This window comes from Crinia signifera, chromosome 7 (genome assembly GCF_055691185.1).
Source record: "Crinia signifera chromosome 7, ASM5569118v1, whole genome shotgun sequence".
Classification (NCBI taxonomy): Eukaryota; Metazoa; Chordata; class Amphibia; order Anura; family Myobatrachidae; genus Crinia; species Crinia signifera.
This window is the reverse complement of record NC_139223.1, coordinates 183,997,419-184,019,376: the sequence shown is the minus strand read 5'-3', so window position 1 is coordinate 184,019,376 and position 21,958 is coordinate 183,997,419. Positions and strand designations below refer to the sequence as shown.

Sequence of the window (21,958 nt, the reverse complement as noted above, 5' to 3'; positions counted from 1 at the left end):
AAGAACGAAAGAAAATGATGTCCTTGTGGAGACTGCTATAAAATACCAGGATAGATAATCCACATCCAACATTGTACGTTACTGTATCTTCTCTCTTCCCTGGTGAGCCTACAGCTTCTATGTCCATTCATGCTGGCACAATGCCCTAGGATTGGTGGGGTAAACACAGTGTGATACAGGGCTGGTACTGACAGCTGTCCCTGCTGTTGGCATCTAGTCAGCTGCTCCTGACATCAGTCGCCCAGGCTGTTATCCAAATGCAGAGAAAGAACACAATGAAGTCTTACATACAGCACTGTGCAAAAGTTTTAGGCAGGTGTTGAAAATATGCTGCAAAGTGAGGATGCTTTAAAAATAAATGTTAGTTTATTTTTATCAATTAACAAACTGCAAAGTAAATGAACAGAAAATAAATCAAAATCAAATCAGTATTTGGCATGACCACCTTTTGCCTAGGTACAGATGTAGCGCTTCTAATCTTTGCAGGGGCTGGTGGTGGATTCGCCAGCCGCCGGAAGGAGATGTGCGCGCGTCCCCCTTACTATGAAGCCCCCCCGCCGGTCTCCGTCGCCCAATCCCACCTCCCCCATTCGCACGTCTCAGTCATATGGAGCGCCAGCTCGCCAGAGGGTGCGTTCTGGCGAGCCCCAGCGCTGAATGAAGGGTGCTCCATCTGTACACACTTTTGTAAAGGAGCTTGGCACCGAAGTTATTCCAAACATCTTTGAGGAGCTAACCACGTGTGTGTGTGTGTGCTTGATGAAATCCTTCTTGCAAGGAACCTCCACCATGCCTCACTGTTGCCTGCAGACAATCATTGTACCGCTCTCCAGCCCTTCGGCAAACCAACCGCCTTCTATTACAACCAGGGCCGCCAATAGGGGGGTGTTGTGGGTACAGTTGTCCCGGGTTTCGACCTCTGGAAGTGTCCGGGCAGCTTTTATTTTGCCCATCGCAACCCCCCCCCCCCCGACTGCTCTGCGCTCGGTGCATTGAATGAAGCACAGCGATTCGTCTTTCATCTGAGGCTGACCACTGCGTCTCGGTCCTCAGCTCTGGCCGCTTCTTTGTTCTTCATGAGAGCACAGCACATCTTGAAACTACAGTTTGCTTTCAAATCTTTGCCTGGGAGAGACCTTGCTGATGCAGTATAACTAACTTGTACCTTGTTGCTGTGCTCAGTCTGAAGGCCCCCCATACACACTTCCCTACAGTAGTAGCAGAGAGTGCAGCAACTACCAGGCCCATGGCTGGGGACACTTCCCTACAGTAGTAGCAGAGAGTGCAGCAACTACCAGGCCCATGGCTGGGGACACTTCCCTACAGTAGTAGCAGAGAGTGCAGCAACTACCAGGCTAATGGCTGTGGACACTTCCCTACAGTAGTAGCAGGGAGTACAGCAGCTACCAGGACCATTGGCACATCCATACACTAGCATTGTGGTGACATGTCAGGTTTCCTACCGCATGTTGCTGTGGTACACAAATGTCTGCGTGCCACTGAGTTGTATGAACCCTGCCCTCTAGTTTCCCACCAATTTTTTTATTTTTATTTAAAACAAGCTGTACCCTGTTTTTCCTTTGCAAAGCGTTCAATATAAAAGCAAACGCTCTACATCTAAATGAAAAGCAAATAAATATTCTCTTCTTCTACTTGTTGAACATCCCGCTTCTACAAACACTGCTGTGGAACCTATTAACGTCCACTGTTTGTCTTATGTAGCTTTAATACGTGTAATATAAAAATACACTGTGCTTTAGTGTGATCTTAAACAGCCATCAGCCCGACCAGGAGAAGAAACGTTAACCCTTTAAGTGCCAACATCTCTGTGAGAGATCTGCATAAGATCTGCTAAAAATGCCAGTGTCTGTCACATTTGTTATATAAATTAAAATAAAAATGTGTAAAAAAAAGATTATATTTCCTATATGAGGTAAACGTTACAGGTCATTGTGATGAATAAAAATGTTTGCTTAGCACACCTAGTTTGTCAAATTTACTTGGCACTCAAAGGGTTACGAGCCAGATGCATAAAGCTTCAAAAAGTGAAGAAGCGGAGAGTGATAGCCAGCTCCTAACTGTCATGTTCACACCTATACTGTAAATGACAGGCACCGAGGGGCAGATTTATTACGCTCGTGGAAGTGATAAAGTGTCTGGTTTTTATCACCGGCCAATCTGCTCCTAACTGTGAAGTTACAGGCTTGGTGATTGGCCGGTGATAAAAACCAGACACTTTATCACTTCACCGAGCTTAATAAATCTACCCTTGAATGGCTGGTTGTTTATCCCTCTACACTTTATCACTTTTTGAAGCTCAGCGCATCTGGCCCATCGTCATTCAATGACAAACACTGCCCGAATCTCCCTGGCAATAACACCTGCGTAACGGTACCTTCTTCATATAAACATGCTTCACATGGCTTTTCACTTTCATTGAACACATACAACCCCCTTGTGAGCAGAGGTGCTGATCTCAATTATGGAGAGACACAAGAGCCTCATATGTTCCTGACAAGCCCCACTACTGTCCAGGACACTTCAGGCTCTCACTTACATCCCCCTGCCCATCTCCTAAGCACCTAGATTGTTACTTTCAAAGTGAAGTCTTTAGAAAAGCAATGAGTTTGGAGCCGCTGAAAAGAAAACTTCATCTTTTAATTAGTTTAGGAAAGACAACAATGACACCGAGAGACATCGAGTGGCTGCGGAGTATTTAAAAGTGACAGCCAGGAAATTCTCCCAGACTGGTGCTTCCCATTCAGTATTAAACGCTGCTTGCGAACACATCAACCCCGATCTAATGGAGAAAACTGGGTGGGATCCAGAATCATTAACGACAGAACAGTTTTTGCTGAACAGTAGCTTCCAATGCCCATCCGCGCTGGACGACTGCATCTTAGATTTCAACGTCTCCCCAGAAGATGGATCTCCTTGGTCCAGCGTCCCTCAGTTCACACCTGATTTTCAGTTCCCCATGCCCGACATTGATGTTGAGGGGAGAAACTCCTGTCAGGGACAAAGCAGTTTGGGACCTCCAATAAAGGTGCACAGACAAGCGGCAAACGTAAGAGAGAGGCGGCGGATGCTGAGTATCAACTCTGCTTTTGAAGAGCTACGGGGCAAGGTCCCAACTTTCCCTTATGAGAAGAGATTATCAAAAATAGACACCTTGAGGTTGGCTATCGCCTACATTGCGTTGCTAAGTGACATTGTGGACTCAGGGACTGACCCCAAATCCTATGTGGACGAGTTTGTGAGAAATGGGTCGCTGGGTAGAAACAGCACCATCTGGAACACAAGTGGTAAGTTGCTTCAGGTGTATGTTATAGGTGGCATTACTTTACTGAACACCCTATTTGCTTTTTCTTATACAGCAATAGATGACTCTGCGTACATCATATAGTATTGTTTAGATTTCTTTTATAAGCACCTAAACTTGCAGTATGAGGGCAGAAGCTTATGGCTGGGTCCATGCTGTACGATATATTGGACGATCTTGTCATCTGCAACTAACGCAAGAACCATTGTATAGTGTAGGCATAGCCAAACTGTGGCCCTCTAGCTGTTGTGACACTACACATCCCAGCATGCTTTGCAATAGTTTTAGCATTCCATAATAGAATACCTGTGGCAAGGCATGATAGGACTTGAAACAGCTGGAGGGCCATAGTTTTTACATGCCTGGTATAGTGTGTACCCCCAAAAGCACCTAATTCATTGTTTGATGTACTGATAGGATGGGTGGTGGGGGGTGTATCATATCATCCCATTGGACATGCTTACCATCATATTTAAAGGTTTAATGCTGACACAGTTAACATAATTACAACCAGTTCTTATATATATAGCGCACACATATTCCGCAGCGCTTTATAGAGCTTACCACCATCTGCATTACGCTGCCCACATATAATTGTTGCCATGACTGCAGACAAACTTTACTCTCACTTTCAATAGCAAAAGAATCCAATTATGCAAGTTTTATTTATAGGTTTATAAAAACCAGGCGTAATAAATACGACCATTAATCTGTTTGACACAGCAGTGGTATACGCAGAGTTCCCCATTGGTAACACTACTTTACAATTTTGTAATTTATGGGGAATATGAATTATTGTCTCCTATACCAGAGAAATCTGCATGTATAAAATATAAGAGAACCAGCATTCAGGGCTTGTAAATCAGTTCACCTAAAACTGTTACAGAGTCTAAAAGTGTGTACACACTGTGCGATTCTACGGCCGGCTATATCGTATTGATCTTGGCAGCCGCAGAATCGCAGTGGGTGTACACACTCATTGACTCAGTAACACAAAGGTATGCAACAGGGTAGACACACCAGGATGGGTAAAACAAATGATTGATGTTCTAGGTAGATTAGACAAATGGTCAAGAGCATGACAACTACAGTTTAATGCCAAATAAATGCAAAATCATGCACTTGGGTCTCAAAATCCAAAGTCTAAATATAGTATAAATGGCACTATAATGGAAACTACTGAGGAAGAGAGCGATCTAGGTGTCACTATTTCAGGGGACTAGAGCTGTGTACACACGGTGCAATATGATTGCTAGCGATATATTGCCAGGAATCATATTGCTCAGTGTCTCCTTTTCATCAGCGATGAAAAGGAGACACTGCTACTGTCAGAGGGCGGGGGGGAGCAGCAGCGTCTGCTTGCTGCTATCACGCGGCGGGGAGGGGGGGAGAGAGACCCGAAAGGAGGAGGGAGGGACGTGAAGGGAGGAGGGAGCAGCAGCAGAAGGGAATCCTTCTGCCGCTGATCTCCGCTGACCTCCTGCTCAGCACCGGGGGAAGCTGCTGGTCGCAGGAGCATGCTGCTGCGACCAGCGACCATTAGGGAGTGCACACGGGAGCGCGCAGCTGGCGATTTATTGCCAGCAGCACTCCAAATCACTGGCAATATTCACAGCAACCATATTCCCAGCGATTTCAGACAATATTGCCCCTGTGTGTACCCACCTTTAAAGGCAGGTAGGCAATGTAACAAAGCAATGAAGAAGGCTAGTCAGATGCTTGGTTGCATAGGGAAAGGTATCAGCAGTAGAAACAAAGAAGTAATAATGCCACTGTGTAGGTCATTGGTACGGCCTCATCTGGAATACTGAAGGATATAATATACATTAGAGACTGTACAAAGAAGGGCAACTAAAATGGTGCATGGCCTACATCACAAAACGTACCAGGAAAGACTAAAAGATCTTAATATGTATAGTTTAGAGCAGAGAAGGGAAAGGGGGGACATGATAGAAACTTTCAAATATATCAAGGGTTTTAACAAGGTCCAGGTGGGAGACATTCTTCACAGGAAGAGGAGCAGCAGAACACGAGGACATGCACTGACACTAGGGGGAGGAAGGTACAGGTGGGAGACATTCTTCACAGGAAGAGGAGCAGCAGAACACGAGGACATGCACTGACACTAGGGGGAGGAAGGTACAGGTGGGAGACATTAGTCACAGGAAGAGGAGCAGCAGAACACGAGGACATGCACTGACACTAGAGGGAGGAAGGTACAGGTGGGAGACATTAGTCACAGGAAGAGGAGCAGCAGAACACGAGGACATGCACTGACACTAGAGGGAGGAAGGTACAGGTGGGAGACATTCTTCACAGAAAGAGGAGCAACAGAACACGAGGACATGCACTGACACTAGGGGGGAGGAAGGTACAGATGGGAGACATTAGTCTCAGGAAGAGGAGCAGCAGAACACGAGGACATGCACTGACACTAGGGGGAGGAAGGTACAGGTGGGAGACATTCTTCACAGGAAGAGGAGCAGCAGAACACGAGGACATGCACTGACACTAGGGGGGAGGAAGGTACAGGTGGGAGACATTCTTCACAGGAAGAGGAGCAGCAGAACACGAGGACATGCACTGACACTAGAGGGAGGAAGGTACAGGTAGGAGACATTAGTCACAGGAAGAGGAGCAGCAGAACACGAGGACATGCACTGACACTAGGGGGGAGGAAGGTACAGGTGGGAGACATTAGTCACAGGAAGAGGAGCAGCAGAACACGAGGACATGCACTGACACTAGAGGGAGGAAGATTCAGGGGAAATTTGAGGAGGAATTACTTCACAGAAAGAGTAGTAGATAAGTGGAATAGCAGGAAGGTCGACATGGGTTAGGTCGACAGGGTCATTAGGTCAACAGTGAAAAGGTCGACATGGGTTTTTTCACTTTTTTTTGTCCCGAATGTCGACATGGGCACTGTGCCCGAAGCTGCGCTTGCCATGCTTTGGGCACAGTGCCTCAACACTTTTATTGTGCCCTTGTGGATGGTAGGGCACGAAATACTGCCTGTCGGCACATGTCAACTCAAAAATCCATGAAAAACCCCTCATATTGACCTTTTGACTGTCGACCTTCGGCCATGTCTACCTTCCTGCATGTCAACCTAATGCTTGTAGACCTAGTGACCGTATCCCGGGCAGAATGGCTCTTGTAACGAGATTGCAGAAATAGACTATGCTGCAGGGCCGCGCAGCAGGATCCCATCAGATGCAGCCAGACATGGTGCAAGTTATTGATTTATTATATACTGTAGCCAAAATTGATAGCAAAAACCATGTGTACACACCTTAAAGCTGGGTATACATCACCAGTGGTTCCCAAACTCAGACCCACACACAGCCCAGCCATCAGGTACGCTGTGTGGAACATTTTACCAATCCACAGGTGACCTTAAAAACATGAACTGTGTGGGCTGCCGAGGACGGACCGACGGGCAGATGTATTAAGCCTGGATAAGTGAAGGTGATAATGCAGCAGCCAATCAGCTCCTCATTTTTTTAAACCCAACCTGTAACTTGACAGGTAGCAGCTGATTGGCTGGTGTGTTATCGCCTTCCACTTTATCACTTCACCAGGCTTAATACATCTGCCCCCAAGTTTGAGAACCTGCACATTAGACAATATATCCGTCTGATGCAGATCATAGTGATATAAAGCCCTTATCTAGTGTCTGCTCCCATCGGGCTCACTGCACACCCAATAGAACAATCCTGGCAATGATAGTCAGTCATTTGAAGTGTTCGTGAATGGTTCATAGTGCACAATATATCATACGACTGTTTATTAGGTGTCCCTGCTATAGGGCTTGTGTGGGTTACAGAGTTTGTTTAAGTATTACACTTCATGCGTCCAAGGTTATTCTGTAGGGGCGCTGGCTATTCTTACCCTTAATTTAGGTTGGAATTCTCTTCTACATCATGAGATTATAGATGTACACAAGAGCTCCTGCAGCTTTTTCCTCACCGTGTATCCTGATTGCAAGAGATCAAGGGTTGAATGTTCTGCAGACGTTTCAAGCACTTGGTATTAGAATGGCTCACTCACACGCCGTGCCTTTGTCTTTCAGATCTTACCGCCCGCCTGTCTTGGATTAAATGGGACTGAAGCGATAGCAGTACCCAGGTGTTTGGTTCTCACCATTGTAAGGCCTGGGATTGGTGGTCCTTACCATTCCCAGGGACTGCACCCCTATGAAAACGATCAGACATCATGGGAATGCTCCAAGGACATCAGCAACACACAGAACAATCGGACATTTATTCAGCTTACACAGGTCTGCTGCATGGGGAGGAGCCAGAGAGGTGGTTCTAGAGGGGTCTGCATCCTATGGGTTGGCTTATAATCAGAAAAGAGAAAACCAATATTTGCTGTTATGTTAATATAAAGTATTTCTTTATGGGAGCTTGCCTCTCTCTCTGTAAAATTGAGCACTTAATTCCCCCCCATAGAGGCGAGGAACATAATTCCAGAAATAAGATTATTTATGTCCAGTGACCCACAAATGCCAGCAAATCTTATAGTGACATTTCACTTTCCCTGGTAAAGAGACATACGGGGGCATTGAATCCCTGCTGCTATTTCCAATGGGGTAAATAGCAGGGGGGTGGGGGGGGGGGGTGCGCCTTTCACAACAGCATTGAAGAAGCATCTCGTCAGAAGCTCACAGCTGTATCTCTACAATCCACGGCCCTTTATGTGGACAAACTCCCCTTTTCGCCAATCAGCAGTCAGGTGATTGAATCCCGCCTGCCGATAAACTAGGGAGCTGGCCGAAAAGAAGCCAGGGTCCTGACTGTGGGCATGTGTAGGAATGTGGGATTGAATATTCCCCATAACCTATTTTCTATGGAACCTGCTTCCACCTGAATCTGGACTCAGATGGCTGTTCAGATGAAGCCCGTGCGAAACGGCCATCTGAAGCGGCACTGTACCAGTGGCTTGTACAAACAGTGCACACTCATGCTGGGTACACACCAGGACGACTAGGGCCCGATCCCCACAATCTAGATCCAATTCCGACCAATTGGATGTAGATTGTGTGCTGATTGGGCCCTTTTCTGACCTGGTGTGGACCGATACCGATCCGATGCGCGGTCCCGCGGGTCGGTCGTTATTGAGATCCTACCTGCTGCAGGTAGGATCTCAATGACGACCCATACAGCCGGTTGCGGGTCGCCATCGGATCGGACCCGCTCACGGTGCACATCGTGAGCGGGTCGTGCCCCCCCCGCGTCACCGTGAGCGGGTCGGACGAGACACTGATGACCCGCTCACGATGTGCATCGTGAGCGGGTCGTCCTGGTGTGTACCCTACATAAAGCCTACCAACAGATACTTAAAAAGACTCATCGGTGGTCAGGTACCTTTATTTCTTACTATCTCTAGTTTCCCGGGCGCTGGCATACCAAACTTTAGGTGGCATATCAGAATGATGCTGCCTGCTTAACTTTACTTTAAAAAGCAGTCCTAACCTGCATGTGTACCGCTCATCCCCCATCAATGCCAATAGCACATAGGGGAAGTAGCGTATGGTACTGCAGTGACAGATCTGTTTGCTTTACTCCTGGACAAGCTATTTTCAGAGTACTCTCATTACTACCTGTTGAATCACACGCCCTGCTGGTTTGATACATATCATTGAGCGTTTAAAGGTAGCATACTAATATACCCTGGCATTGTTATGAAGCTGGATTACAGAAGTGCTAGTAGGTGATGCTAAGAACTAGTCCATCACACTTTGATCTACCTGGAACCACATATTTTGCAGGCTTGTGAACACAGAAAGGAAATACCACTGCAAATACTGTCTACACATTCTACCTTTCTGTATGTTCTTTGAAGTGTTTTTTTTGTCAAAGTATTTGTTGTTTATATATGTGCGTCTATTGAAGGAAATTTTTTTATCAGATATCTAGGAATCACGAGACTGAGATTAATATTATTTACAAGTAAAGATATCCTTTAACTATTAAACGGATATTAATTATCCAATTGTACGGTGTTGATAGTGTGATTTAATAGGGACTCTATACCTCTATTTTTATCTTTTAAACACTATCAATAAAATTTAAATATTAATTCTAAGAGTGGCAATGAGAGTTCTTTCTTCTCCTGTCTTGCTTGATTGATAATCCACTCTCTGGGGAGGCACCCCACAATATCAAATGGTTAATTCTCTACTGTCCGATGGGATATGGCCATTAGGTCAACATGCAGAAAGGTCGACATGGGTCTAGGTCAACACAGGTGTAGGTCAACATTTCATTAGGTCGACACAAGCATTAGGTCCACAGTCAAAAGGTCGACATGGGGTTTTTCACTGTTTTTTGAGTCAAAAGGCGATATTTCATGCCCTACCATTCCCCAATGGCAGCGGTTCTCAAACTGTGGGTCCCGACCTTCTTAGCATGGGGTCGCGACTGCATGTTGCTGACCGTCAGGCTGATGACTTTTCTAATCTCAGTCAGTGATTCAAGGACCCTGAAAAGTCTGTTATTTTAGACTCCTCACATGACTTTGTACCTCCACAATGCTGCCATGTATGTGCTGTCTGCTGACTACACATGTGATGGGTTATGGTATATTACCCTCCTCCCATCACTCTGCCCCCACAATGCTGCCATGTATGTGCTGTCTGCTGACTACACATGTGATGTGATGGGTTATGGTATATTAGACTCCTCCCATCACTCTGTGCCTCCACAATGCTGCCATGTATGTGCTGTCTGCTGACTACACGTGTGATGTGATGGGTTATGGTATATTACCCTCCTCCCATCACTCTGCCCCCACAATGCTGCCATGTATGTGCTGTCTGCTGACTACACGTGTGATGTGATGGGTTATGGTATATTAGACTCCTCCCATCACTCTGTGCCTTCACAATGCTGCCATGTATGTGCTGTCTGCTGACTACACATGTGATGTGATGGGTTATGGTATATTAGACTCCTCCCTTCACTCTGTGCCTCCACAATGCTGCCATGTACTGTATGTGCTGTCTGCTGACTACACATGTGATGTGATGGGTTATGGTATATTAGACTCCTCCCTTCACTCTGTGCCTCCACAATGCTGCCATGTACTGTATGTGCTGTCTGCTGACTACACATGTGATGTGATGGGTTATGGTATATTAGACTCCTCCCATCACTCTGTGCCTCCACAATGCTGCCATGTCTGTGCTGTCTGCTGACTACACATGTGATGTGATGGGTTATGGTATATCAGACTCCTCCCATCACTCTGTGCCCCCACAATGCTGCCATGTATGTGCTGTCTGCTGACTACACGTGTGATGTGATGGGTTATGGTATATTAGACTCCTCCCATCACTCTGTGCCTTCACAATGCTGCCATGTATGTGCTGTCTGCTGACTACACATGTGATGTGATGGGTTATGGTATATTAGACTCCTCCCTTCACTCTGTGCCTCCACAATGCTGCCATGTACTGTATGTGCTGTCTGCTGACTACACATGTGATGTGATGGGTTATGGTATATTAGACTCCTCCCTTCACTCTGTGCCTCCACAATGCTGCCATGTACTGTATGTGCTGTCTGCTGACTACACATGTGATGTGATCACCTTCTGCAGTAATTTGCTGGGGTCTTGTAAATATTTTTGTTATATGATGGGGTCCCAGAGCAAAATACTTTGAGGACTCCTGCACTAGGGCATGGTGAGAGAATCTAATAGTGTGCCGAGTGTATCGAGGCACTGGGCCCGAAGCATGTTGAGTGCAGCGAGCCATGTGAGGGGACGCGGTGCTACGTTTGGTACTTATGTAGTAGCCAGGCGCCCAAATAGCATACATACGGCACCGTAGGGACATTGCTTCGCATGCGATTTTTTTGCATGCGATGCGATTTTCCTATATAATTTATTCACTGCTCTCTGGCCTTTGGCGGTAAGATCAGATTGCATCGGATCGCAACACACTTAAAATCGCATGTGATTTTATAGGGTGCCATGCCATTTAATTTAGTATACACTTACATGACATACAATGTGATTAAGCCCCTCCCCCCTATCCACGCCACCCCGAAGCATGGCGAACCCCACGAGGGACGGCGTAACGTGTCCTCCCGACATTTTCATACCCCCACTATCCACGTCGGGGTGGAGTTGATTTTATATAGTGTGGCGAGCCCCGCGAGGGGGCGTGGAATACATGTAAGGTAATACAAGCTCGCCGCACTATATAAAATCAGCTCCACGCGACGTGGATAGTGGGGGTATGAAAAGGTTGGGAGGACGTGTTCAGCCACCGCTCGCCACGCTTCGGGGTGTCGTTGATAGTAGTGGGTGGCGTGGATATTGGGGGGGTGCGTAAATCACATTGTATGTCATATAAGTGTATACTAAATTAAATGGCGTGGCACCCTATAAAATTGCATGCGATCGCATGCGATTTTAAGTGAGGTGTGATCCGATCGGATCTTACCGCCCAAGGCCAGAGAGCAGTGAATACATTACATAGGAACATCGGATCGCATCGCATGCACAAAATCGCATGCAATGTTTTTACGCAAAATATTCCACTAAGCTATTTGCTTAGTGGGCGCCTGGCTACTACATAAGTACTCTACGTTTCAGTGTCCATGTCGACATGAAAAACCCCATGTCGACATTTTCACTGTCAACCTTGCCAATGTCGACCTAATGCTTGTGTCAACCTAATTACATGTAGTCCTACACCATGTGGACCTAATTGTGGAGTCCTAATGATCCATACCCCATCCGATGCATAAAATTGTGGATTATATATATATATATATATATATATAATCTCTGCCTAATCTAAATTGATACTGCGACATCTTTGTGCATAGGTCTCCCCTTTGTCAAGCACAGCACACTGCGCCATTTCCTTAATAGACAAATGAGCCAGGACGCAGAATAGGGAACATTTTTTGTTTTTATTTACATCACAAGAGTAACACGCTGCCATCATATGGTAGAAAATACTGCACTGCTAAGAAAGTTCAAATCCTCCTATCACTCTGTGCCTCCACAATGCTGCCATGTATGTGCTGTCTGCTGACTACACGTGTGATGGGAGGAGTTATGGTATATCAGACTCCTCCCATCACTCTGTGCCTCCACAATGCTGCCATGTATGTGCTGTCTGCTGACTACACGTGTGATGTGATGTGTTATGGTATATCAGACTCCTCCCATCACTCTGTGCCTCCACAATGCTGCCATGTATGTGCTGTCTGCTGACTACACGTGTGATGTGATGGGTTATGGTATATCAGACTCCTCCCATCACTTTGTGCCTCCACAATGCTGCCATGTATGTGCTGTCTGCTGACTACACATGTGATGTGATGGGTTATGGTATATCAGACTCCTCCCATCACTCTGTGCCTCCACAATGCTGCCATGTATGTGCTGTCTGCTGACTACACATGTGATGTGATGGGTTATGGTATATCAGACTCCTCCCATCACTCTGTGCCCCCACAATGCTGCCATGTATGTGCTGTCTGCTGACTACACGTGTGATGTGATGGGTTATGGTATATTAGACTCCTCCCATCACTCTGTGCCTTCACAATGCTGCCATGTATGTGCTGTCTGCTGACTACACATGTGATGTGATGGGTTATGGTATATTAGACTCCTCCCTTCACTCTGTGCCTCCACAATGCTGCCATGTACTGTATGTGCTGTCTGCTGACTACACATGTGATGTGATGGGTTATGGTATATTAGACTCCTCCCTTCACTCTGTGCCTCCACAATGCTGCCATGTACTGTATGTGCTGTCTGCTGACTACACATGTGATGTGATGGGTTATGGTATATTAGACTCCTCCCTTCACTCTGTGCCTCCACAATGCTGCCATGTACTGTATGTGCTGTCTGCTGACTACACATGTGATGTGATCACCTTCTGCAGTAACTTGCTGGGGTCTTGTAAATATTTTTGTTATATGATGGGGTCCCAGAGCAAAATACTTTGAGGACTCCTGCACTAGGGCATGGTGAGAGAATCTAATAGTGTGCCGAGTGTATCGAGGCACTGGGCCCGAAGCATGTTGAGTGCAGCGAGCCATGTGAGGGGACGCGGTGCTACGTTTGGTACTTATGTAGTAGCCAGGCGCCCAAATAGCATACATACGGCACCGTAGGGACATTGCTTCGCATGCGATTTTTTTTGCATGCGATGCGATTTTCCTATATAATTTATTCACTGCTCTCTGGCCTTTGGCGGTAAGATCAGATTGCATCGGATCGCAACACACTTAAAATCGCATGTGATTTTATAGGGTGCCATGCCATTTAATTTAGTATACACTTACATGACATACAATGTGATTAAGCCCCTCCCCCCTATCCACGCCACCCCGAAGCATGGCGAACCCCACGAGGGACGGCGTAACGTGTCCTCCCGACATTTTCATACCCCCACTATCCACGTCGGGGTGGAGTTGATTTTATATAGTGTGGCGAGCCCCGCGAGGGGGCGTGGAATACATGTAAGGTAATACAAGCTCGCCGCACTATATAAAATCAGCTCCACGCCGACGTGGATAGTGGGGGTATGAAAAGGTTGGGAGGACGTGTTCAGCCGCCGCTCGCCACGCTTCGGGGTGTCGTTGATAGTAGTGGGTGGCGTGGATATTGGGGGGGTGCGTAAATCACATTGTATGTCATATAAGTGTATACTAAATTAAATGGCGTGGCACCCTATAAAATTGCATGCGATCGCATGCGATTTTAAGTGAGGTGTGATCCGATCGGATCTTACCGCCCAAGGCCAGAGAGCAGTGAACACATTACATAGGAACATCGGATCGCATCGCATGCACAAAATCGCATGCAATGTTTTTACGCAAAATAGCCCACTAAGCTATTTGCTTAGTGGGCGCCTGGCTACTACATAAGTACTCTACGTTTCAGTGTCCATTTCGACATGAAAAACCCCATGTCGACATTTTCACTGTCAACCTTGCCAATGTCGACCTAATGCTTGTGTCGACCTAATTACATGTAGTCCTACACCATGTGGACCTAATTGTGGAGTCCTAATGATCCATACCCCATCCGATGCATAAAATTGTGGATTATATATATATATATATATATAATCTCTGCCTAATCTAAATTGATACTGCGACATCTTTGTGCATGGGTCTCCCCTTTGTCAAGCACAGCACACTGCGCCATTTCCTTAATAGACAAATGAGCCAGGACGCAGAATAGGGAACATTTTTGTTTTTATTTACATCACAAGAGTAACACGCTGCCATCATATGGTAGAAAATACTGCACTGCTAAGAAAGTTCAAATCCATTGTCCTTGTCACGGAAAAAAAAAAAAATACAGTCAGTGGAAAAGGTAGATAAAAAATGGCAAATAATATAAAATAAAAACTGAAGAAAAAAAAAATAAACCAGAAGAAGGAAAAAAAAAAAAATCAGTGTTCCGCTCCTAGAGAGGAACAGAAAGTGGCAGAAGAGGAGCCCAGTGTCCTGCAATAGCAGGCCGGAACCTGCCAACAGAAACCCCGGAGAACTCAATGGGTCCCAAAGGATTCCTAGTTATAAAACCATCATTCCAGATCTGCTTTATAGACCTGATTAAACGATGCATGAAATTCTCTAAGTTTATAATCTTAATTTTATATATATTTATATTATGTATATATATATATGTATAATTATATACACACACACACACACTTCTCACCATCAGAATATGGAAAGTTAAACTCCAGCCACACACGCATGTAATCCCTTCTTCCGGTCCGTATGAGAAAGCCCAGGACACGTAGGAACTCTCTCCGGAGTTTTCAGTTCTTAGCTTACCTATTTTTTTTTCTTCCTTTAAAACACAGTGCATTTGCAGCGTAGGGTGAGCGTGTTGGGCACCCCTACATAAAAAAAGGCAGCAATTACTCCTGTCTGCTATGTGAGGGGTCACCCCTGAAGTAAACATACAATCACAGACAGGTGGCAGCTCATATAAAAACATCAGGCGAGGATATAGGCAGGCAATGTGTTCAGTGTCTTGCAGATATGACGTCAGGTTACAAGTACAAATTCATTACAGGTCAAAAGATGCTGGGAATGGCAGGAAAAAAAATAAGAGGGTGCCTGCACCAATGAAACCATTAACACATTTGGTGACCATTTAGAAAGAATGGAAAACAAGGACAAGAAAATAAAATCCAACAACCTGGTCTTGGCCCAGGCAGAGCAGGACACCAGGCTGTCAGCCATGCACCTGGTTCCATGTCGCTCCTCACTAGCATCACCCAGGGGATGCGGTCAATTTACCTACAATCAAAATCCTGACAGTCAAAATACCGACAACCATTGACCGACGGTCAAAATACCGAAATGATTTTTTTTCCCATTGAAACCGACTTGTACATACTTTACCATTCCAGTGGACATGGAGGGGGAATATAATAGTGTGCCGAGCGCACAGGGTTCATGTCGACCTATGTCAACATACAGACCCTAAAAAAATATGAATAACATGTGTCTAATTTTTGACCTGTCTATATTTTAGGTGTAGGTATTTTGACTGTAGGTAAATCATACCGAACCCTGACCCAGGGATGGTCACCTGATGCATACGGAACACACCGTAACGCAGAAAGCTCCATAACAGCCCCGGAATGGGAATAGTTTAATGCTACACTGCCTGCCTTCAGCTATTGGAGGATACACACATATAGTAATTGACAAAGCTGATGACCTCATAGAACAGTGTTATAGTGTAACAGCAATATGGGATGATGCATAGACAAACATGTCTGACCTGCTCTCTGACTGCTGACAGAAGATACACAGTGTTTACACGGGGCTGTAGGCTATCACACTACTTGCCCCTTAATAGTGTTTTAGTATACATATACACATAAAACATAATAAAAGGAATATCTTATGTACATACATGTGAGAGGCTTCACACCACAATACTAATGAAAGCCATCCCGTGCAATATGGTAGTCCGGCCCCATTTCCGACTGCGCACACACCAGTTGTCACCTCTAGGAACACATTATTCCCACTTCATTACAACAGTCAGCGCTACATTCCAGCCCACACAGGGAAACGCAGTCAGCGCTACAATCCAGCACGCACAGGGAAACGCAGTCAGCGCTACATTCCAGCACGCACAGGGAAACACAGTCAGCGCTACATTCCAGCCCACACAGGGAAACGCAGTCAGCGCTACATTCCGGCCCACACAGGGAAACGCAGTCAGCGCTACATTCCAGCCCACACAGGGAAACGCAGTCAGCACTACATTCCAGCCCACACAGGGAAACGCAGTCAGCGCTACATTCCAGCACGCACAGGGAAATGCAGTCAGCGCTACATTCCAGCACGCACAGGGAAACGCAGTCAGCGCTACAATCCAGCCCACACAGGGAAACGCAGTCAGCGCTACATTCCAGCCCACACAGGGAAACGCAGTCAGCACTACATTCCAGCCCACACAGGGAAACACAGTCAGCGCTACATTCCAGCATGCACAGGGAAATGCAGTCAGCGCTACAATCCTGCCCACACAGGGAAACGCAGTCAGCGCTACATTCCAGCACGCACAGGGAAATGCAGTCAGCGCTACAATCCAGCCCACACAGGGAAACGCAGTCAGCGCTACATTCCAGCCCACACAGGGAAACGCAGTCAGCGCTACATTCCAGCACGCACAGGGAAATGCAGTCAGCGCTACAATCCAGCCCACACAGGGAAACACAGTCAGCGCTACATTCCAGCACGCACAGGGAAATGCAGTCAGCGCTACAATCCAGCCCACACAGGGAAACGCAGTCAGCGCTACATTCCAGCCCACACAGGGAAACGCAGTCAGCGCTACATTCCGGCCCACACAGGGAAACGCAGTCAGCGCTACATTCCGGCCCACACAGGGAAACGCAGTCAGCACTACATTCCAGCCCACACAGGGAAACGCAGTCAGCGCTACATTCAAGCCCGCGAAGAGAAACACAGTCAGCGCTACATTCCACCCTGCACAGGGAAACTGAGCAAGCGCCACATTCCAGTCCGCATGGAGAAACTCAGTATGAGCTACATTCCAGCCCACACAGAGAAACTGAGCGAGCGCCTAATTCCAACCCGCACAGAGAAACTCAGTCAGCACTACATTCCAGCTCACACAGTATAAACGCAGTCAGCACTACATTCCAGCTCACATGGTAAAAACACAGTCAGCTCTACATTCCGACCCGCACGGGGAAACACAGTCAGCCCTACATTCCAGCTCACAGAGGAAACCGTTCTAAATTCCAGCCACACGCGGAAACAGAGCCAGCTCTACATTCCAGCTTACAGGAGGAAACGCAGTCAGCACTACATTCTAGCTCACACGGGGAAACACAGTCAGCACTACATTCCAGCCACACGGGGAAACAGTCAGCACTACATTCCAGCCACACGGGGAAACACAGTGAGCACTACATTCCAGCCACACGGGGAAACACAGTCAGCACTACATTCCAGCCACACGGGGAAACAGTCAGCACTACATTCCAGCCACACGGGGAAACACAGTCAGCTCTACATTCCAGGCCACACAGGGAAATTGAGTGAGCACTACATTCTAGCCTGCACAGGGAAATGGAGTGCATCCCTCTCCATGCTCCATAATCCAGTTACCTCCTTCCAGAAGCAATTCAGCTCTATTCCTTCCAAAACAATTGACATACACAGAACAGGAAATAGGTTCTTCTTTCGCTGCATGGCATGTATGACTGTATTTGCAAACAGAGAACTTACGGAATATACTTTGCTTTCGATAAAAAAAAAAAAAAATTAACAAACACCATAATCTCTGACAATACTTTGAGATTGACCAAAATAAAATAAAACAAGTGCCCATCTCAGAGAACAGAGCCCAACCTCTGCCGTGCACAGCAAATGACCAGCTATTCAGTATAGGACAGAGCTGTGCCTGCTTCATGCAGCCTCAAAGTACAGTATATAGTAAAATCTAGAAAAATAGATTCATATATATATATATATTTCTATATATAATTATCTTTATATATATTTTCTTATTTCATTTATAGGGAGGTCAATGCCCAGAAAAAAGGAGTGTGGCCTCTTCTCTCGCACACACAAAACTATACATATATGTGTGTAAAACATGGAATGAGCAGAAATGTATGTTCGGGGTTTTAGAATAAGGGTAGAAAACAAGGAATGAAAGGAATAAATTGCCATGAAAGAAAAAAAGGAACAGCTGCGACTACACCGGATTACCGAAGCGTCTGGCAGCACACTCGCATCTCGTGCCGTGATGGTCAGCTTGTTGCCTAAAAGGGCGGGTTTATCAACCGATCCTGCTCTGAGAGGTGTATTCACAAGATGCATGTACTACTCGGTTTTCTTCTTTGCTTTTGTAATAGTTTAAAAAACAACGGGTGTCACGTTGCTTACGGGAACAGCAGGTATGGGCACATTAGACCCATTTATAATGTGGCCATTCAAGCGAAAGTATGGCCAGCATCAGATTAAAGAGTGCTTGGACTATTTTCCTGAATCTAAGGCATCAAAAGAGTACCTAAAATGGGGATGGTCAGACTGTTCCTATGGACATACAGATGAGTGCTAATACATCTTGCCTCCTTGCACGTTAAGCAGCCATGGCGTGATCTGGTAGCGGTGCACGTCTTCTCATGCAACTTTTAAAATGACGAGTTTTCCTTACAAAATGAATAGGATGCAAAAGCAGCTTATGCTGATTAAAAAATGCAGCATTCCTATACTGTGTGCACGTCTGCGGCTGTATAGGCACAGGAAATGCTACACTGTAACATAGAATGCACTGTAAAGTTTATTTTATACGTAGATACAGCAGTGGTCGTACACACAATATAGGAATGCTGCAGATCAGTTTAAGCGGTTTGTGCGTCATAAAGATGAGAGAAAGATGCGTTTTGGGGGAAAAAGTTGCTCAATGCTAAGGGAGTTGCCAGGCTGCTCACTCGTACCATGCATTTCCCGCTGCGTGGCATGTTGAGGCCAGATGTAGGAGGACATATCTGTATGAAAGGTAATGAGAATAATGACTATTTGCTGAAATGTTGACACCATCATGTCAGCATTAAATGTGTGTGTGTGATTTTTAGGGTCAGGCTAAACTGTGCAAAAAAAAAATACATGTCAACATTTGGTGTCAAATGTGAACACTTGCGAATGTCAAAATATTGTTTGCTGACCTATGACCCCAGTAATACATCTTTCAGAGCGAATCCCTTGTATTAAAAATACATGCCATGAAAGCCTGAAGCATGCCGTTTCTGAGAACCATAAAGGCACAAGACCAGAGTCAGGACCCAAAACCTGATGAAACCCAGGGCAACCAGTACTGCCAGCCCAAAGACGAATGAGTGGATACAAGTACAAGACGCTGTACGCAGACTGAAGGTCAGCGAGCAGAACAGGAAGTAAGGACTGCAAGTACCACACACACACACACAGTGTGACCAGGAAATAAAGAATGATTGGTGCTGCTGACTTGGTGCAGTCACAGGCTGTAGTGTAGCTACAGAGCGGCCATGAGATTAATAATAAAAATAAATACACACAGTAAGGGCACAATGTGAGGGTCCCAACACACAGGTGGGGGCTTTCGGTGGCCCCCTGGCTATTACTCCGAAACATGTGCTGCCACGATAGGAACACAACAAATGTCAGGGCGCAGCCTGCAGCGCAGCCGCTGGAGAACCATTAACAAATAAAGCCAAATCCAAGGAGAATCTGCAGAGGAACAAGTAAAAGTGCCGGCGAGCGGCGCACACTGCACCCCTGGCAGCAAGGCGGTTCATCCCAGACATCTGTTAGGCAACGGCTGCGAGTCACATGCTGCTGTAAAATTCAGCCACAACTCTCAGCATGGATAATAAGTGCTATATTGAGGTTATATCCAAGACTGAGTGGCCCCAGCTCCCTCCATGCAATCCCAGGAGCAAGGCTCACATACAGTACATTGTTGGTCTCCTTAAAAAAAAAAATGAAAGTCTTAGTAACGTCTCTCTCCGACACGGTAACAGGCGAGGTAGGAGGTACCCGTTACACAGATACAAATCAGGAGAGCATTCTAACCATGATCCATCGTCCTTTTTACAATTAAGATACGTAATGGACATCGCTGCCTTCACCCTTCCCCTCCCATATTTTGGATACATACAGGAAGTCTTGGTGGGAAGATAGATGGGGTGGGGGGGAGTATTTTTGGAATCTAAAATAATACCTTGAAGGAACTCTAAACCCCCCCCTAAAGTTCACAATAGTATAACAAAAAAAATAAAAAAAGGAGATTTCAAAAAGTTACCACAAGAAAACATTCCTTACAAATAAACAGCAAATAAAAAAAAATAAATGTGACCCAATGTATAAAGCTTTGAATTCAACGTAACTAAATAAAAAAATAAAATGAAACAGGAAATGTACTGCTCACCTGCAAACTTACGCACAAAGAATTATAATAAAAACAAAAAAAATTGAAAATGAGCCACTTTAAAAAAAAAAAAAAAAAGGAATTACGCAGGCCCGTAACATGCTACCTGCGCAGTGAGAGGCCACATCCCCCATATCTCCACGTGGCAGAAATGCACCAACATATCATTTGCGGTATAAGTTTATGCTTGGAGATCCCGGTGGAGGACACAGTCCGGCTATCGTAGGTCTACGACATGCAACTTGGTTAAAGAGAAATCAAAAAGTGAAAGAAAACAAAGAGACAATTGCTGCCAGCCACGTCAATGCAATGCATCACTGCGAGGACCCGAGGGTTCCCGCGTCGCGGCGTGCCACTTCTTCTCTCGTTTGTGGGCGTTTATATTTTTAAGGCAAGTCCTTCAACTTTTTAAACAACGACAAAGGAATAAACCATTCAAATGGATATAATGTGTTCCAACCAAGGACAAGGCACAATCTTTCCTCGTTTCTCTTCCAGACTAAGAGTACAAAGTCCCTCGCTACGGTAACAGGCTCCAGAGGATGTCTTTCGTCCACTGCATCCACCACGTTACGAAGGAGAAATGTTCGAGAAACAGGCTAAACCGAGTGGTTTAAACGAGTGTCCGCAAAGTACGGTCACCCTCCCTTCAGCGCACACAGAATCCTTCTGAATCTGCAGAATGTTAAAGCACCAAAACTGTTTTACTAAGGACCCCCCCAAAAGAGGTCACTTTAATCCTTGTTTTTTTTTTCTTTGAATTATTATTTGTTAAAAATCATGAAAGAAAATAAAATATTTTTTTTTTTGGCAAGAGCTGCCAGTGGGCTCCTGAAGGAGCAGTGCCTCCTGTGACCAGGGGACGGCACACTGCGGCTGTGCGTTGCACAGTGCACCACGGTTTGTGGTTCTGTGGATGCACACAGAGTTCTTTACATCCATATCGCTGCTCGTCTTCCTGGGGACAGAGCACAGGCGGAGAAATTGGAGGGGGCAGCCCCCAACGGATTTACACAACGGACAGTCACCAGTCACTTCGCTACAGCGGGGGCTCTTCATCCATCGGCTCATCCTCGGTTCTAGAAGACATTAGCGCCAGAGGTCAAAGGGCAGCAAAGGATCACTTCGCTCTGCAGAGTTTTACAGTATTCCCAGGAGAGTGAAAATGTT

The 21,958-nt window shown here is 45.9% G+C and overlaps 2 protein-coding genes across 6 annotated transcripts in view; one reads left to right on the top strand and one right to left on the bottom strand.

Annotated features, from left to right (window-relative positions):
- The first annotated feature begins 2,210 nt into the window (after nucleotides 1-2,210).
- On the top strand, nucleotides 2,211-9,406 carry LOC146020946 (helix-loop-helix protein 13-like). The gene is made up of 2 exons (XM_083154615.1): nucleotides 2,211-3,305; nucleotides 7,395-9,406. The coding sequence occupies exons 1-2, from the start codon at nucleotides 2,804-2,806 to the stop codon at nucleotides 7,430-7,432; spliced, it is 540 nt and encodes a 179-aa protein (XP_083010741.1). The 5' UTR covers nucleotides 2,211-2,803; the 3' UTR covers nucleotides 7,433-9,406.
- Nucleotides 9,407-14,545: 5,139 nt separating this feature from the next.
- The window catches only part of HDAC4 (histone deacetylase 4), a 147,217-nt gene continuing 139,804 nt past the window's right edge, over nucleotides 14,546-21,958 (bottom strand). For all 5 annotated transcript variants that reach the window (XM_083154610.1, XM_083154614.1, XM_083154611.1 and 2 more), the window contains one exon: nucleotides 14,546-21,867. In XM_083154610.1, the coding sequence (XP_083010736.1) occupies nucleotides 21,828-21,867 (40 nt within the window). In that variant the 3' untranslated portion in view covers nucleotides 14,546-21,827. The remainder of the gene's footprint in view (nucleotides 21,868-21,958) is intronic.